This window comes from Lutjanus erythropterus, chromosome 21, assembly GCF_056507025.1.
Source record: "Lutjanus erythropterus isolate fLutEry1 chromosome 21, fLutEry1.hap2, whole genome shotgun sequence".
Lineage (NCBI taxonomy): Eukaryota > Metazoa > Chordata > Actinopteri > Lutjaniformes > Lutjanidae > Lutjanus > Lutjanus erythropterus.
The window spans coordinates 5,792,534-5,812,528 of NC_139337.1; the positions used below are offsets into that span (position 1 = coordinate 5,792,534).

General features: G+C 38.2%; 1 protein-coding gene across 1 annotated transcript in view; it reads right to left on the minus strand.

Moving 5' to 3' along the window:
• LOC146307221 (uncharacterized) overlaps window positions 1–19,995 on the minus strand; it is an 80,274-nt gene that overhangs the window by 52,050 nt on the left and 8,229 nt on the right. The window contains exons 8-17 of the mRNA XM_084747450.1: window positions 19,053–19,226; window positions 16,996–17,073; window positions 16,848–16,859; window positions 16,475–16,564; window positions 14,716–14,769; window positions 14,539–14,592; window positions 14,062–14,115; window positions 13,916–13,969; window positions 12,422–12,475; window positions 11,989–12,042 (exon numbers count right to left, since the gene is read on the minus strand). Of these exons, the coding sequence (XP_084603576.1) occupies window positions 11,989–12,042; window positions 12,422–12,475; window positions 13,916–13,969; window positions 14,062–14,115; window positions 14,539–14,592; window positions 14,716–14,769; window positions 16,475–16,564; window positions 16,848–16,859; window positions 16,996–17,073; window positions 19,053–19,226 (678 nt within the window). The remainder of the gene's footprint in view (window positions 1–11,988; window positions 12,043–12,421; window positions 12,476–13,915; window positions 13,970–14,061; window positions 14,116–14,538; window positions 14,593–14,715; window positions 14,770–16,474; window positions 16,565–16,847; window positions 16,860–16,995; window positions 17,074–19,052; window positions 19,227–19,995) is intronic.

Genomic DNA, 19,995 nt, shown 5'->3' on the forward strand with positions numbered 1-19,995 from the left:
AGGTTACATTTTGTTTTTGAAACATGATTGGGGGATTTATACAGCATTCAAGCCAATCTAGCAACCTACTTGGAAGTGACAGACCAGCAGAGGCCAGTGCATGAGGCAGATATCATGAAGGAGGCTAGTCCAGAAATAATAAAATTTGGATTCAAGGATTTTGTTGTCAATGTTGGGAGTAAGAAAAGAACCGTGATATGCAATGTCTGCAGCTCAAAAATCAGTGACACGACTGCTACAACATCCGACTTCATCCCATTCAAAACCTACAAAGGAGGATATGTCAGTGTATTTTTTTAGGTCACTTTATTGCTGGTCAAAGTTCAATTATGCATTTTATCGAGAAGACATGCCATTAATATAAAAGACAACTAGGGGGCTGATTTGGGAGCCTTATAACCAGTTCAACTATGCAGACACATTACTAGCTAACTTGACTTGCTTTACCTGAGCAATGACTTGACTTATCTTGCTTGACTTAACTTGTACATGTGTGACTTACTCACACCATTGTTGGCAACAAATGCTTCATTCACGTTTTAGCAGCATAAGTAGCAGTGGCATCAGTGGCATAATCATTGGCTGTTTGGCTACCAGCTGACCAGTAACATCCAGTTGTATTGATGCAGGAGAACAAGAAGGTCATTACAACCCCTCCAAATAGTACTGTACAAGTGATAATGTAGAGTGAGCAGGTCATTATTGTGAAATAAACCCTGATGGTGATGCAGGGCTTGAATCACACTGCATTTATTTATTTAACATTAATGACATGCTCACCTGCTTACTTAACCAAAAGAATCAATAATTTGACCCAAAGTAGTAATCATAAAAGGATTTTGTTGTTTTAAAAATAATTATATTGCTCCTCCAGAGTCCATTATTAGAACTGTCTGTCTGTCCTTCACAGCAGTTAAACTGAAATAACAGACTCTAGAATGACATAATTGCCCAATCAAAAACAAGTATTTAAAAAAGACGTAATAAATGATAAAATACTATTTTGAGAGTTATAAATCATTTTAAATCCATAGAATAGTTTTTAAGTTAATATTTTCTGTCAAATTATTGTTTTTTTTTGTTTTTTTTTAGCTACATGACCGTGTAAAAACCAGGATAATATACAGTGAGCAGGTGATTACTGTGAAATAACCCCTTCAGTGTAATTTAAGTACTGCTTCACCCTATTGCTTTCACCCTGTCACTTGCTCACTGTATATTATCCCTTACATAGTGTTCTGCTGCTTCCTCTAACAGCCCTTCCCCATTATATGTAAATCTTTGGTATTATTAATTTAACTAAAAACTGCTTTAAGACCAGTGCCCTCTCTGTCAAATCTAACAATATAATAATTTACAATAAATGGTCAATTTGTTGATGCAAGTGTCTATGACCAAAAACAAAACAAAAAAGTAAATATCAGCAGACTATACAGATCACATATTTTTCACTCCCATCCTTGCTCTACCATGTTCCTCTCCTGCTCTATAGAACCTTTAGAAAACCCGCCATCTCCTACAGGAGCGACTGTCCAGCCTCCGTAACAAAAATAGAAGAAAAAAAGCAGACCGTCAGCAAGTGCAGCCTCGGCTGATTAATTCTAACCTCCAATGATGTCACTAGCCCGTGCAGGAAGCCTGTCTGTGCACTCTGACAGTATAAATAGCATATCCTGTGTGAGAGTGTGTTTAGGGGTGGGGGGTCAGTGTGTGTCGAGGGATGTGCCTCATTTGCCTCACTCTGAGCATTTACATGAGTAAAACTGCACCTAATGTGACTCCATAATCACCAGCATTAATCACCTCATTAAAATAGCTTAATGTGTGACAGTGCAGCTATTACATGTCTTCACTTTAATTTATTCTTCTGGAGATATTTCATTTAACGAGCATCCAGAGTTCTTAAAGAAAAAGGACTGTTTGTTTTAGAAAAGACGTAATATAATGAAAATGCACTTATCAAAAATAAAAATACTTGTTCTGCAAATGAGATACTAATATATTTTACATTATTAGATTATTAATACTGATTAAATAATGATTAGTAGCAGTCGGTGGATCTAATTTTTAGTACCTCATACAGTGAAGTTCAGTAGTTTGGTCCAGTGGTTCCCAACATAGGGGATGGGGTCCTCTAAGGGGTCACAAGATAAATGTAAGGGGTCATGAGATGATTAACGGGAGAGGAAAGAAGGAAAAAAAAGGTCTGCCATACAAATTTCTATTAATATTTGGTACTTTTTCTCTAATATTTGAATTTTTACAGTCATTTAAATGGAAAGTTTAGAGGGGAAATGTCCATCCAACAATTCACAGACATCTGTGACATGACGATACAGTCAAACTAGAGCAGTTAGTGTTTAAATCTTCAACTGATTGTATTTTGATAAAATGACCATATCCTTTTTAATGTAAAATCTTCATTTGAAAAGTAACTAAGCACAGCTGTCAAATTGTTTAAGTAGTATGTCGTAAAGTACACGTACTTCAAAATTATTCTAAATTACAGTACTTGTGTAAAAGTACTTAGTTACCTCCCACCACTGCTTATAAACTCACCTCAAATGAAGATATGTAAAGCAAATATTTATGCCTTAACAGTGTACATACACTGCTGAAAAAAAAAGTTTTTCTCATGAAAAGCTTATTAAAAAATATATATTTTTCTAGTCAATCTGTGCTTAGCAGAAATGTTATTGAAAATGAAGATGCAGATGAAAATCATCCTATAACTCTGGGACAACTGAGTAACTGTGCATTGTCCCTGTCAAATAAATAAACAAATTACAAAAAAAAAATACATTTACAGTATGATAGTTAAATAACAAATTGCATACGTCGTATGTTTTCAAAAAACATATATTGTCAAAGTGCTCCCTGCTTCCAAAGAAACAAGTTTTACCCTCAGTTTTCTTATCTGTTGCTAAACTGAGCGTTGAGTTTATTAATTTGTTTTCCACATCAGTAGATTTAACCTCGACCACGTGACCCTCCGGGGGGTTCTGTGCATCTGTACTTGTGGCGAGCAACCGCTGATTTGGAGGTCTAACAGGCTGCAGGATGGAGGAGCTGTAACTTACATGTGCAGTTAGGAGGTCTCTGAACTCGCTGCTAAATTACAAGCACCGGGGGTTAAAAATAAACCCAGCGTAACCCAGCGGCTTCCCTCTGATTTGTAGAAGGACTCTATTGTCACATCTTTGCTTGTTTAAGGAGCCTAATTTAAAGCATCTGACTTGATAACACACTTCTGACAGACAGAAAAGTCCCATTTGAAACACTAAAACTGTTTTTCCATATGTCTTCTCACAGGTAACAGTTATACTATTAGTAATTATAGGGAGTGAATATGTGATATACAGTATCTTTATCTGTGTGCGACATGAAAACCTCACACAGCTGCATCTGAAAATCCATAATGTTGGGTGTAGAAAGCTCTATGTTTGATAATAAGAGACTTGCATTTCCCACAAAGCTGATAATTTTTAACTTTCTTCACAAGTGTGAAACATCAAATCCAAAATTGCTTGAAAGTTGACGTACATGCTGCTGAAAGAACGTTTTATGTGTGTGTGGGGGGGCTGATGTGTGTGATTAAAGAGCATGCTGACAGCCTTAAGCTGTATACAGTGTATATCCAAGTTAAGGCCTCATTAACATTCAATGGAGCTGTCATGGGTGGGTGGACAGAAATTCTTTACAGTCGGTGGAAGATGTTTCCTCAGGCGGCGACCACACTGGGAGCTAATTTGCCTCTGAACGGATCACATCTGGATTCCTTTTTTACAGTTTTACTACTATCACTGGGTGGCAGCTGTATGAGAACTGGTATGAATTGCTGTACATTTAAATTTAATATTATCTTATAGTATTTCATAGTATTTGCACAATACTGTTAAATATTCATCCTCCATATGCAAATTCAGCAGCAGATAACTGTGATTAATCAGCATAATACAGTATTTTCTCTAAAATTATGTGCTATCAAGCCTTCAGTTACAACCCATCAACATCATACTGATAATTTATGATATGATGATAACACTTTTTATTAATCAAACTGCTCATCCTACTCATTTTTGAGTGACACAATGTGATTGGCTACAGACGAATGCAGCAAAGTACTGGCAGTTGACAAGCCGCCATTACTGCGGTGGCGTTTCCCTACAGTATGAGCAAAAATTATTAACAGAAAGGAACTTGTTCATGAAAATCTTCAATACCTGATGAAAAATGTGAATTCATATGTATATATATTTCATATATTACACAGTCCTTCATCACTCCTCGTTATCAATTTCTGGCTGTTGTCATAACCAACATCTAACGCCGTAACATTTGAATAACGTTAATAAAAGGAACTTGACCAGTTATAAATGAGGGCTGCTGTCAATCCAATTATCCTGCTGTCTCTGTTAGCAAGAAGACAGCAGACATGGGGTCTAGAAGGGAACCCCAGATCTGCAAGATCTCGTGAGAGTGAACATTTTGACCGAAATCATGACAAATCTCGTGACCCTCTAGACACAACCAGCACACACTGAAAGTGATGGACACGATGTGCCACCACAGCAATGGCAACGCCAAGACTCATTCATTCATTGTCCGTAACTGCTTATCCTTGAAGGGCCCCGGGGGGCTGGAGTCTTTCTCCCAGCTGACATCGGGTGAGAGGCGGGGTACAACAGGGACAAGTCACCAGTTCACTCTGGAGTATTTCACGTGGAGTTCAAATAATGAGGTAAATTACATTTATTTTGCAAGTTGGCAGTGTCCAGTATTGTTTTTTCTGCATGATTATTAATCTGTTGACATTGCAAATAATGTTTCATTGGGTCTGTTTCTTTAGGTCAGTTTGGTAAAGCAAGTTCTGTAGCTAGTCTGAGATCAACTAGCAGGTGTAGTATTTGCAGCTAGCCCACATTCAAATTAAGGCTGGCAAAAATCTGGATGGTGCAGGAAAAATGGCTGGATACTAACCACCGCTACCGAGAATTTTTTATTTTTATTTTTATTTTTTAAATTATTTTACCCACCCCTTTCTCTTTTTTTGCTCCCTCTTCTCCCTTTCTGCGTCCTTTTAATTTTTTTTATTATTAATTAATTAATTTATTTATTTATTTATTTTGCTCCCCTGTCTCTCTCGCACACACAAACACACTCCAGTTATGTCTTGCACCACAAAAAAAAATTAAGGTGTTGTTGTAGCCATAACATTAATATTATTAAAGTACACCGCCAAAGGAACCAAAAGATTTTCAAAAAGGAGTGGGAACAACACAGAATCAGCTGTACAAATAACTGATGATATACAATAAACTATAGCAATATTAAATTGTAATGTGTATTCTCTTTTTTCTACTCTTTTAAATTGAGAGGATTCATAGAATTAAATGCAAAACTAGCAGATTTTACTACCTTTTTAAATAAACAGTAAAATGCTGAAATATACTGTAGAATTACAATAAAACCCAGTTATCCTATTGCCATTTACTGCAATCCAATATACAGCATTATACTGTTAAAACAAATGACAGTGGATGCACTGGAAAAGACCAACAAAATGTTGGTATATCTGTTGCCAGTATTTTACTTTTACTTTACAATGAAATTCTCCATATTTTGATACCTGTGATACTGAAAATAAAACACTAATTGTGAGGCTGCAGACTGGATCATGGAAATTAAAAGTCTAAAGTCTCCCAGTGAACCACATCTGTATTTATATTTCTGTAAGTCTACCTCTCTGCATGGTGGCCTAAATGGTCTCAATTTCAAAGGATTGGCCTTAGAAAAAGAACATCCTCCATCTAGTAACGGTAGAATGTAAACTCCTCCTCAGGTCATTAACATCACCAGATTCCCAGAAACAGTCCTGAGGACATGACCTCAGTGCCCTCAGAGGCTCTGCAGTTGTTACGGGTTGCGTAGCCATGAGCCTGATGGGGAAGAAAATCTATGCTTCAAACTCAGTGAACGAAAACCACAAGATGCAGCTGAAAGCTCCAAATCTTTCGCAAGTGAGCCTTTGAGTTTGTTTACTTTTCACCATTTTGTTCCCAAAGGTTAAGGATGGACATCCATGCACAGATTAATGCTACAGGTTATTATGGCCTACAGACAATAAATGTTGTCTACTTTGGTGCACTAGGTTTTGATTCCAACTATGCACAGTCTTCTTTGCCTAACTTTGTTGTCTTATTCTTCATTTCTGCTTCTGCCACAGTTACAGCAAAGCAAAGTGGACCAGTGGAGTTGGCCAATACTGTGGTAATGACTAGGTGCATCCTATGAAGTTACTATACCATGGCTGGTTATAAACAGAAATAAAGTCAGAGCTCAAACTACCCAACCCTCTTCAATCTGTGTACAAGTAACACAATTTTACACTTTCAAGTTGTGTGCAGGTGATAGACCAGTCCTTTTTAACTTTTATGGAGATCATAAACTACCTTCTTTCTAGTAGAAAGAAAGAAGACTGTTCTTACACAAACCTGCTCACAACAAGGTGTGTGGATTATCTTCAGCAACTGAGTCATGAATTTTGGAAAGAGACGCTGGCTTAAAAATTTCAAATGCATGTTGGTGTTTTGAGCACCACAAGCTGAGAGCCATTTAGTCCTGTTATATTGGAGAGAAGGCCAACATTTCCAAAAATCACACCAAAAATGTCAAGACAAATAAATAGTACTACAGGCCAGAGGAAAAATATGTATTTTTGCTTTGGGGGTGAAGTGTCCCCAGTCATCATCTACTCACCCTGAGGGTCGGGTTTACTTTGTTAGTCCACAAAACACAGTTTCACAGAAAAACAGTGTTGCAGAATCTCCCAAAAATGGAAGTGAATAGTCACCAGTTTTCAAACATAAAATACAACTGGAAGAAGAACATAAAATGCCTCCATACTACTCATCTGGCATTATTCAAGTCTCCTAAAGTCCTGTCATGCCGTTTGCACACCGTCACACCACACACACCCAGTTCAGGCAGTGCGCATGTGAATGTGGCTCCAAGCTAAAGATCTACAGTGACATTCAGGCTAAAAACTTTGAAAAAATTGGCATGTTCAGGCTTTAGGAGACTTGGATTATGTCAGAAAAGCAGTAAGGGGGCATTTTATGTTTTTGTGCTGTTATTTTTTGTTTTGTTTTGTTTTGTTTATTTTTTACATTTTATGTTGTTGTTTTTTTACATTTAAAAACCGGTCACATTCACTTCCACTGTCTGGAAAATTCTGCAATGCTGTTTTCCTCCAGCAGTGTTTTGTGGACTAAAAAACTAAACCCGACCTTCAGTGAGCCTGAGGGCGAGTAGATAATGACTGAATTTTCATTTTTGGGTAAACTATCCCTTTAAAGACAAAATAGAACAGCTAAAAGTTACTGGTCTTGATTGTCCACTGAGCTGGTGAATTAAGCTTGAGGCTTGTATTAGATGGATACAGGATCTGGAGGAAGCTGGTGTTGAATTAATGTGTGCTGCATTTTTTAAGTCAGTTTCTTGCTGCGCTACTTGAACCTAATTCATTTGCTATATTAAGATATTTAATAAGAATTTACTAAACTTGCTGAATCTGAATTAATCTTAGAGGCTGGTGGGCCATGTTCCTTCTATTTGCTACTTTTTAAACCCAATAAATGGTCGGTAAAACCAAAACTTCATACAGCACAGTTACTGCTGCTGAGAGCATATTACAGTCAGGCTACATTGACCTTCAGTCATTTCCTAATTACACGTCCATGATGAGCTCAATAGTCATCAGGGCCATGTGCCATATTGAGGACGCTGAGGTCATGTTCCCAGTATTAAATTACAAATAGTGGGTATTCATTCGGCTGATTACAGTATTTTTGACTCTATATTTAAATGTAAGTTATTTTAAGCCAACTAAATTAATAAGTAAAGACCATCATTATGTAGACTTTAATGTTGTGACATAATGTGGGAAATGCAAAGCTTTTTACGTCAAATTGGACTGCAACCACATCAGGACATGATAGGTTAAATAACTTGTTGTGCTTTATGTATTGTAGGTGAAGCTGCATACTTGGCGACTAAAGCAGAAGTCTTTTCCCACAGGTAATTGTTCGGCATGTTGCTCTCTGACTGAGCCGTGTGCTTCTTTAAAATCAGCCTAAACGACTCCAAGTTTCCCTCACTGTGGCTTGAGGAGGATGTAACTACGCTCAATTGATTTCTTGTACTGGAGCTGAATTGAAACCTTGTTAGAACCCTGCTCACCCATGGTATTTATATTCAGACTCCAAAATGCTCCAAAATAAATGTCCTTGTCAACAAATACTAGAGGAAAACTAACATGTGTACCCAAAATACTTCAAATAAGTGCAGCCAAAATACTTTATATGTTTGATTCAGTGATTCAGAGCTGGCCAGCAGGGGAATAGTTGACGCATGACAAACATTGGATCGCAGGCCATATGATTTGCAGATCAGTGTGAGACACATGGAAGAAACTACATTAATGTTAATAACAACACTTGAACACATAAACCCAGAATTCTCCATTAACTCTAGCAGTTAAAGCCACTTCCTCTAACAGATTAAAGACAACAAAAGCAACGTCTACATTGGAATTCTGCCTTTTTAACTCCAACATGACACTCAACACGTCATTAGTCCTCGCTGCGTTCTGTTGTTTGCGGGCCGTTTCCTGTTAATCATTAGGACGTTCAATGTTCCCTGTCGATGCAGGAAGAAATTCTGCCTGTTTGTTGGTCTTGTGGCATTTGTGATGCAAGTTAAACATCTGGCAGTCTAGCGAATCTTATAAGCATTTTTGTTTTGCTGTGTGTTAACAAAGAGTTCCTACACATTTTCCATTTCAAAGTAGATGTAAATAAATGGTTCTAAAATCCAGCTGTTAACAGATTTTTTTATGTCAAGCTGCCCCTCAGGAAACCTGCATTTACCCCGAGTGGCCGTTCAGCCCACACTCCGCTACACTACTGGAAATGTTGGACAACACTGTCAAACCAGCGCTTCCTGGTGCTACCTGTACTTTTTTAGTCTCTTTTATGAATAAGAACTATTCAAACTAATTTGGTTGCAGATGTCAGAATCAGGACAGTTATAAGGCACTTGGGGCAAATCTGTAGTCTGGACCCCAAATATTTTCCCCTACTCTCTTATCTTTTCTCCATACTAATCCAGACTTGCAAGTCAATGAGCGATTACCGGCAGCTACGAGTGTAGTTTTAGATGTTCCGACAGCCAGAAGCGTCCATGGAAACAACTCATCTCAAATAAACAATGGCGCCTCCTTAAGAGGTTAGCTTAAATAGCGTGATAGCATCAGTTATATCAGAACTAGAGCGTAAGGCTTGGATGTTTTCGCTCTTCTTCCAGGCAGCTTCGGCTTCGGTTCAGTGAATTGATCTGATTGGTTGAAGTTAATCCATATTTGACATGACTGATAGTTTATCCAATCACCTGCCAAGCGTTTTTACGGAAGTGCCCGCCCGTTTCCAAATAGTTTCTATGGACGGCATCCCACATGGTTCTGTGTAACAAACCATCACACATGTCAGGTTAGTATAATTTGATAGGTCATAGAATTTTGAGAGCAGAAATACAACATATTGTAGTTTTAATGAAGAGGACAATAGGTGTTTTCGGATCACAGGAACTTTTCCATACTTCTAAAAACTGTTGATAAAAACTGTTTATACTAACAATGGCTCAAATCACATAATGTGATGTAATGTAAGAAGTGTCGCTTGTAGGGACAAACCACAAACCCATAGAATTATCACCTACTCCCTTGTGTCACACACTTAACAGCCATGAGGACAGTTGTTTGGACACCTTCTGCTCTGTTGCAGGGATGTTACTTAAAGTTTAATTATTTTAAGGACAAAAAAGTAATGCTCAGGAGGATTGGTAACCATCATCAGGGGAACACACCAACTAGCATTTGGTTGGTTTTTGTTATTCAACAGTATGTCAACAGCTAGCTTTTTACTATCTATCCTAAACACTTTTACCACATCCACACATGGCCACCAACTGTTTACTGTTTCAGCTCCTGTGTACCACCACCCTTCTGTCGGTGTAGAACACTTCCAGATTCTGGGGGAAAGTAGTTTATTGTGATAACAGGAAGAGTCCCAAATTGCAGAGGGTGCAGGGTGGCTGCGAGTCAAACTGGGAGAAACACTCAAAGGAGTTCAGAGGAGACTCAAAATAGCCCACTTGGAGCTGGTGGGTGTACTCACATGCCTGCAGATGTGTGCATGTGCTGTTTCATTCAGCCACTTGTTCTTTTCAAGTCACCAGAAGGGAACATCATATAGCCTCCAATATGTTTGTGGCAAGAGTTCCTGCACTTGTGTTAATTTCATTATGTGACAGAAGAGGAGAGTGTTTTCAGATTTACTGTCTGACTGAACACTGATCCATCCGGTCTGTTTGGTAATCTCATATAATACTTCTACGCCCAACATGGGAAAAGATCACTGAGATGTTTGTTTCACTTTCACACAGTGCGCAATTTCTAATTGTGGTGCCATTGTAAAAGAAAATGTGGATATCATGTAGACTTATGTTATATTGTCATTGTGTGTACTTGGCACCACTGTGGCTTTAAAACTCCTCTGTGTGGCTACAGAGGATGTTTGATGGCTACATCATACAGAACAGTCAGACAACGACATGATGGCCACAACTTGTTCTCTCATTTATTCTCTCATTCTCTCATTTGTCTTGTTTAATTGCTCCATTGTGAAGCAGCTGAGTGTACAAATTTAGATTCTCGCGGACGTCACATAACAAAAACTAAAGACCCACAACAGACTTTTTGGATGTTGTAATCCATTTAGTGTGAATGTATGCTTTGCTTTTAAATTCAAATTCAAAGGGGCTTTGTTGGCGTGGGAAACAGATGCTTCCATTGCCAAAGCAAGAGTGGAAAAAAATGTAAGTAAACAAGGTATAGGTCTATGTTCAGAATAAAATAGAAAGAAAAGGAAATACAAAGAAGAAAATAAGACAAATAGCGAAAACTATAAAGACACTGCAACGTTTTTTAATGATTTTTTCGTAAATATATTTTGTTTTTACTGTCAGCCATTTTTGAAAGCACAGAATTGTGATTTCCTCACATTCCAAACAGTCATCAGTATCTATTTTTTAATTTCTAGCAGCTAAAATGTAAAATATATATAGTCAGTTTGTGTACGTTGAGAAATCTTAGCGCTACAGCATACAATGATATTTGAAGGTTGGCTCTGACAGAATGTGAAACAATGTATTTTATGCGACAACACACGTCCACACAGGTGGAAAATGTGTATGAAAATGACTAAAACATGTAATTTACCCAAAAAGTATTAATAAAGCATGCCTTCTTCTTGAGATCCAATCGCTCAGATGGACAATAATTATCTTATTTGTACCAGAATTTTAACAACTGTAAGAAATATGATTAGTAATTCCCCAAAAGGATGAATGTGCAATAATTTTGCTGTTCCAGTAAAGCCACAATGAAATCTTGATTCTCAAGATGTGAGAGCAACCAATCACATCAGCACAGCACATCAATAAGCTGATAAGACAGAGACACAGTGTATAGATCTGGGACTTTTGGTTTGATGAGTGCAAACACAAGGACTGATTGTGTAATGGGCTGTGATTGGCTCTGTATGAGGAGATTCACAGTTTCTGTCTTGTGCAGACAATGAGCCTCTGTGTAAGTTCCCAGAAAAAAAAGTTCCCAATTTTTTGAGTTGTTCCATTAGAAGAAACTTTTTTCTGTAACAAATCACTTATTATTTTGAACTTCCTGTAAATGGATCCTATCACAGATCATCATTTGAGACACGTGGAGTTGCATTCTAATGACAGGTGTGAACCGACGTACTCAGAAGTGTCCACTTGCAATGGGATCACCCAAAATGCCCACATATTCTAGGCCATGAAGTGTGTGTGTCTCCCACCTGATCTGACCCAGTGGCTACAGTCTGCACTGACCTTTGGTCCGACTGGCCCAACCAGCCCGCCGCTGCCTGGTTCTCCTGGCTCCCCCTGTTTGGACAATAAACAAACTCTGAGAGGCAAAGTGGAGCAGCAACAGCCAAATTCAACACTATTACAGTGATTATCTGTCCCCACTCCCCACCCCACACACTGCACTGCTAACTGTGCTGCGACAGGAGGAAATCCCAAACATGCACAGAGGAAACCAAGCCTCCAGAATTAGAAAACGCTTCTTTTTACTTGAGTTTATACTGGAATTATTTACTGAACATCTGGCTTTATGCGGTTAGGTTGTTGTATCTGGCAGAATATTACATTTTCATGAACTGACACCTCAGATTTCATGCTTTCCTATCCCGTAACTGTCAGTTAAACTGGTTTAATGCATGTTGTAGACACATAACTGCTGAGCAGAATTGGATCTTACCATTGGTCCAGCTTCTCCTGGAGGTCCTGGCTCGCCACTTTCACCGGGAAGACCCTGCATACAAAGAGAAATGCTTTTATTTTGAAGTGACATTTAATATATTATACATGTTTTATCCTTTAAATTCATCGAGATACTAAAACTCACCACTGCAGACCCACAATATCTCATGTCTCAGTTACTTTCCCTTTAATATCTATTTTTGCATTACTTAAGACTAAATAAAATGAATGTAAGATAGAAAATAGTGACTGCATTATACCTAATTTTGAAGGAAAGACAAATCCTGGCTGCATATATTGACCTATCCATCGTTATGGTATTCTGTTGGATGGACATGTAAAAAATGGTCTCTGAAGGACCACTACAGACTCTCACTTTAATGTCCAGTAGGCTTGGCAGACATGGTGAAATGTGCCAAAAATGCCTCATCCTCCAGGGGGATTTCTTACCAACAGGAATATACATCATTGGAACAAGACCATCACAGCAAATGCTATGTTTGTCTGTGGTGAAATAAGCCTATAAATTAGGCCACTAGTTCTAGCCACTAGCAGTGGTATTAAAGAAAGTTCAGGGTCCCTATGTATATATAAGTAGAGCCCATCAGGGTGTGGTGTGGTAGCCAGGACTGGTTCCTTTCCATTTTGACATATTGTATTTGAGTATAGTATAGGAATATATACCGTTGACTGTAAATAAACATGGACTCTGCGTCTCCACTTCCGCCCACTGCACAAAAATGAAGCCAAAATATCCCAGATACAAGCACTGCTATCTTGCGCTGGTGGTCATTTGGAGCCAGAGTCCGTGCAGTAGTGACGGGGGTTGAAGCCGCGGTATTGAGGTCCCGCCCACACACCCAGCTGACTCAGTCACAAGCAGAGCTCAGCTGTCAATCATAACATGAAACCCCCCCTTTTTATAGCTTCAAATAACTAATTAAAACCAAACTGATCAGAAAAATTAACAGTTGAACAAACCTCAGCATTATAAGAACTACCTAAAATGACTGGGAAAAATGTATTTGACATGTACTTTGAGTGTGGCCCATGTCCCATCTGCTAAAATGCAGATGGCTGGGATTATGACCTATACTGCAACCAGCCACCAGAGGGCCATTGAGATGTTTTGGCTTCACTTTTGGGGAGCTGCTATGTTGTCCATCTTTATATACAGATGTATCAACATTGTGTTAAGTTTATCTACCACTATAATATAAATAAACTATACAGATGGCCAAGGGCTGTTCTTTTTGTACACTGGGAACAGTTTCAGCCTAACCTACAACAAAAAGAAATCAGTGTATTGGTCTGGTTAGCACTGACTGCCTTAAAGAAAAAAAATAAACATTCAGTATTCATTTTCTTTCTTTCTTATGCATAGATGGATTAAGAGAGCTAGAACGCAACAAAAAATTCCCTGCAGCCCAAAAGGTATAGACAACCATTAAAATAAAGAATGTCCACAGGACTATTGGCATCACAGTCTCACCTGGGGTCCTGGGGTTCCTGGTTCTCCTGATAAGCCTGGTTCTCCTCTGTCTCCCTGGGCAGTATTAGAAGAATCAGGTACTATCAGTACTGGCAGGGGATTAGAAAAGCCACAAAACTGATATAACAGTTTCTTTAAAGACTTACCATGCTGCCTTTTAGACCAGGCTCCCCTCTTGGTCCTGGTGGGCCACTTTCACCCTGACCAGCCAAGGAAAGGCAACAGGTAAGAGCGCTGTGTCAACCATTTTAAAAAGTCCCTTACGCTCCTTACATGTCCATGCAATTTTGATGCATCATTTCAAAAATGGCCGGCTGGCAATCAAGTTTAGAGCATTTTCATTTGTTGACTAAACTCCAGGAATCAAACCAAACCAGGAATCAAATCATGACTGGATTTCAGTTAAGTTGTATTTATCAAATTAGTTTTCCCCTAAAAAAATCCAAAATTGGTTTCATAGCACAACTTCTACTAGAGTCCTGCAAGATTAGAGTTGACCTGAGCTTAATGAAATGGATTTTGCAATTTATTCATCTCTCTGGTAGCAGCAGTGCCATAAAATCAAACTAGAAATTAAGATTTGCATTGAGTGCATTACGCCTATATTACAAGAGATGTTTTACCATCGTCCCTGGTAATCCAATGGGCCCAGATTCCCCAGGTGTCCCATCTTTACCCTTGAAACAAAGAGAAAATAAGATCATTCTGTCATTTGCAGATGACATTAATCCTAAAGACTGGTGACAACAGTATGAAGTGGTGAAAAGAAAGATAGTGATAAATAACTGATTAGCACTTACAGGCTTACCATCAGGTCCTGGTGGTCCTTCCCTCCCTTTCTCCCCTCGGAAACCCTGCAGTATGAAAACACCCCATTAAGACATATTCTGTTGACATGGTGCAGTGCATTGCTGTCTCGTTATTTGAAATACATAGGCTTTAATAGATATTTTTTAGCCATGCTAGTGAATTGGCTCTATGGCAACATTATCTGTTGGTCTGAAAACGATATAACCTGACTAATAACTAAACTAATAACTTTGGTGATTGCCTAACCTTTCTTGCAACATTAGACTCAAGTCAGTCTATAAACACTCAATAGAAAATGAAGACAGTCTCCCAGCTTTTTTTGCTAAAACTGGGCGGAAAAAGAGTTTGAAAGAACCATTATTGTCGAACCAATCTAAAGTCTTTAGAGCAGCCCTTCATATTGGTAATGCAGTGTAGGTGTAGGTTTGTTGACAGCCTGCTGTTCTAGCAGCTAACTTGCATTTAGAAATGCTAGACAGTTGGTAGGAAACAAAATCTCAGATTCTCTGGTATCAAATTTGTCAAATACTTGAGTAAAATTTTAGGTTTTGTCCTCACAGAGCTAAAAATAATCTCTTTTTGGTTTTTTTTTGCAAGATACCACTGACTATTTGAAGTGTATTCCACATTTTTTTCTGCATGGTTAGGCAGTACTGCATGGTTAGGCAGTCCTCCAAATAGTACATTTGAAGATTCCAAAAACCTCCCTGGGAAAACAAATACTACCATGACTCATGAGAAGTGAGTCACTACAACTAGGCATTAGACGTCATTAGAGCTTATTAGTAGAGGACAGAATTTGAGGGTTTGAAATGTATATTTTTGGTATAATTCACTAATTACACATCAAATGCACATAAATTTGTTTTCTAGTTTCTATTTCGCCTGATGAGGATGCTCCTCCCTTTCTATATATCATATACCACTGTGGACCTGTGCATAAATAACCACTAGTGTGTAATAATTATATTGCACGAACAAAGCAAATATGACGTAACAAAAAAAATGGTGCATACAAGCAAGTAGTGCAGGGTTATAGTATAGTATAGTATTGATCACACACACACACACATCGGCACCGTCCTTTTACATCATAGTTGAGCAACAAGGTGCTGTTCACCAATTTTTAGATGGCGCTAAAAGGGACCATTCACCCCAAAATCAAAAATATATATTTTTCCTATGGCCTGTAGTGTTATTAATCCATTTACATAGTTTTGGCGAGAGTTTCCAAGTTTTGGAAATCAGCTTTTGAGATGTCTGTCATCTCTCCAATATAATGGGACTAAATGTCACTCAGCTTGTGATTTCCGAAGCACCAAAAAATACATTGGTAGATTCTACTGCAGAAAGAAAATAGTTCCTACATGAAACTGCTCACAACAAAGTCTGTGGATTATCTTGAGTAACCGGGTAACTGTGATTTTTGGAAAGAGACATTATTTTTTGAGTTTTTCCTCTTCTTTTTTTTTTTTTTTTTGGTGCTTTGAGCATAACAAGCTGAGTGCCATCTAGTCCAATTATATTGCAGAGAAGGCAGACATTTCTACAGCTGACATGTCCAAAACCCCAACACCAAAAAAAAAAAATAGATGGATAAATAGCACTACAGGCCAGGGGGAAAATATGTGTTTTTATCAGGTCATCACCACTTGAAGGGCAAGAGACAAATCGTATCAAATGTCTTATAGGATGGAGCGGTGTGTGTATGGGCGGGTGTGGGTGTGGGAGGGCGTGGGTGTGCGTTACCATGCGTCCCGGCAGGCCACGCTGCCCTGGTGGTCCGACCACACAGTTGCAGTCGTCCTCCTCCTCCGTGGCTTCACGATCCAGAGGACACTGATGAAAAACAAACACACTGATGTCTATAACACAAAACACACTTAGAGCCTCCTCATTAGGCAGAAAACACCAACCATGGTGAGGCATTTAAAAACCTATTGTTTAAATTAAAAGTCCCTATAGAGGACTACTTAGCATGCATTATTAATGTAACCAGTGATTTCCACTATGTAATATCTAATTAGGGGGTATATCATTACATTTACATTTCCTCAGTGGTTAATACCTTTAAAAAACGACATTAAAAGTGTGTAAGAAACAGAATGGAAACTGCCCCTACCCTTTCATCATCCTGTGTTGCATAAGAGAGAAGACAAGAGAAAAAAAATGATTAATGTAGCTTCATACATGCAGGCGTATACAAAAGTAGAAGATGTGAGCTTTGTAGTAGATCTGACAGCAGATCCAGGCGAGAGCAGAGGTCTTACCACTGAGAAGATCTCACAAGCCGTTTCTCTCTCGCTCTGATGAGGATCACAGTACAGACGCAGCTTCTGAATCTCCACCTGGATTAGAAATGGAAATGTGGTGAGGAACATGGGGAATGTAACAGATACGTGATTACATGTGTGCTAACATCCAAAACACAGGAATTAAGGAGTTGAAAAAAAAAATGCTGTTGAAAGATAAAAGGAAAATGTATAAAAACTATATGCCTCCATTCTGCTTGTCTGGCTAAATGTAAAGTCCCGACATGCTGTTTAAAGACTGTCACACCACACACTCCCAGTTCAGACAGTGTGCATGTGAACATAGCTCCAAGCTACGGATCTACAGTGAAGATTCAGGCTAAAAGCATGGTGTAAATAACATGTTTTAACTCAACTTGGCATGCTGTGGCTTTAGGAGACTTGGATTACACCAGACGAGCAGCATGGAGGCATTTCATATTTTTATTCTGTTGGTTTTTTTACATTTGAAAACTGGTCATCATTCACTTCCATTGTTTGGCAGATTCTGCAACAATGTTTTCCTGTGAAACTCCAGCAGAGTTTTGTTTTTCTAAACCTGACCTTCAATCAGCATGAGGGTGAGTAGATAATGACAGAATTTTCATGTTGGGGTGAACTTTAACACTGAAGACAAAGAGAGTAAGAAGAATATATAAAATAAATAAGTATACCTAAATGAAAGATATCACTGTTTGTCCTACATAAAGTATATCAGGATCAAGATCTGGTTTATGATGGTTTGAACGGATGTTGGAATATTAAATCATTAGTTGTTTAATGGTTTATTATTTTACTTCCTTCTTTTTTGAAAATATATTGACAATTTTGCAAGTAATTATTTTTTACTTTGTGAAGCACTGCATTTTGTGTATGAAAGGTGCAACATAAATTAGGGCTGCATAAAGTGCAATATCAAAACCACAGAACCAGAGTCAAATTGGATTGTGAGAATACAGCATTATAATGGAGTATAGTAGTGCTGCAGAGATGCCCTGGCCTAAAAGTCTTATTTCCCAGATGAAAGAAAACATGTTTGATTTGTACAGATCCCATCAAATATCACATCATCACAATTTTAATACCTTTTTTCAATAAAATTAAAATTATGACGCAAAAAATGATCATTCCTATCATCCTATCATCATATATCATATTGCATATCAGAATCATCACAATATGACCTTTTTTATCACATAATGCAGCCTTAATATAAATATAATAAATACATATATAAACAAATTATTATTACTGGTAGTAGTATTAGAATTTATTTGTTTGAGAGAGAATAATACATAAAATAAGATAAAAACATAGGGTAATGTTTAATTTGAAGGGTGTGAATAAGAGTGACATGACACCATCATAACCATGACATGTTATTACATGTCATTCAGTCGATTATGTCATTTTAATGCAAAGTTGACATTGTTTGAGATGCATTTGTTATGACAACTTAACATCAGTCAAGACGAGAATAGTTTGTTGCATAAACTTGACATTAACCGAGACAAAAATGTCTTTCTTATGACAACGTGACGTTAATCAAGACAACATAGACATGCCAACATGCCAGGTGTCATGTCATAGTTATGTTGGTGTTATGTCCGTCTAATGCACACTCCTTTAAATAAAGTGTTACCAAACTTAGAAATACATTTTGTTGTCTTGTCACCGTCAGAAATGATGATCAGATTAAATGAAAACTGTCATACAGTCTTGCATAGATAAAGTTTTGTGTTCACATGAGACATTCTCATGAATTAAATTGTGGCTCTCTTCTTTCAGTTCATTAGATTTTTTATTTGCTAGTGGTATAAGATACATTTTTTTACAGCTGCACAGTAGTACAACATTTTGAAATTATTTGTGATTACTGCTACTACTATACATTGGACAAAGTTTCTCAAATTCAACCATTATTTTTTGCCTCTTGAGCCAGACACAGGGATCTCCTTGGTGTCTCTTTGGTTTATTAAGGGACTTTGGTTTGTTAAGATGTTCTTGGACCTCTCAGTTGTGGTGTTATTACTCACAGGCACAGTGATGTCTGTCCCTCGCCTCTTAGCCAGCTGTGTCTCCCCGTTGATGTAAATGGGCTCCACCGGTTCCAGCATTACTTCCTGGATCACTTGATCGTCAAGGAAACTGGTGACCTGTGTTGGCCGCACCAGGAGTTTGAGCTGATGCCACTTTCCATCGTAGAGAGACTGAGAGAAGGTACAAAGATGAATTTCATTATCTCAAATATAAAGATGAGAGTTTGTTCATTTATGGTAGTGAAGCACATCTTTGAGACATGAGCAAAGCTGGATGTGAAAACAATTATTAACTTGTCAAATCTTCTTTCGCTCGGCCTTCCAGTTCTGCTGGCAGTCTGTTTTGTGTGTGTTTCAGTTAATCAAATTTGGACAGTAAGGCCAAAAATGTGTGTTCCCTAAATGCTCCACAAATGTTATGACCGGAAAGGTATTAAGACCAATAAGTCCTTCCTTTTTCCATCACAATCTTTTTATTAAAGCTCAAACCGTACAGAGGGAGGGAGAGAAACAGAGCGGCTATTGTTTCATTGGACTGAGCCACAGCCATCCTTTCCAAATGACAAATCACAGGCTTCTACCTTGTGCCACATCAAACCAAATCAAATCAAACATGTGCAAACACAAATTGAACATAATTACAACGCTGCTCAACGCTCTACTCTAAAGTCTACTGTAGGTGTGTGTTAGGATGAAGGGTGGTGGGTGCCGTTTTGGAAAAACAACCTGGCGTGTCCAACTGGATGTATTATTACCTTGTGCTGCCATGGAAACAGAAGCATGCGCTCCAAGAACTACACATCCATCAACTAGTTTCCACTGGGGAAATACAGTGGTTTAGAGGAGGAAACGTTTGCTTTGAGCCTCCTTCCATCACACTACATCTTCACCAGTTGAGCAGAGTATTGAAGTGAACAGGGGATGAGGTTTAAATAACTGC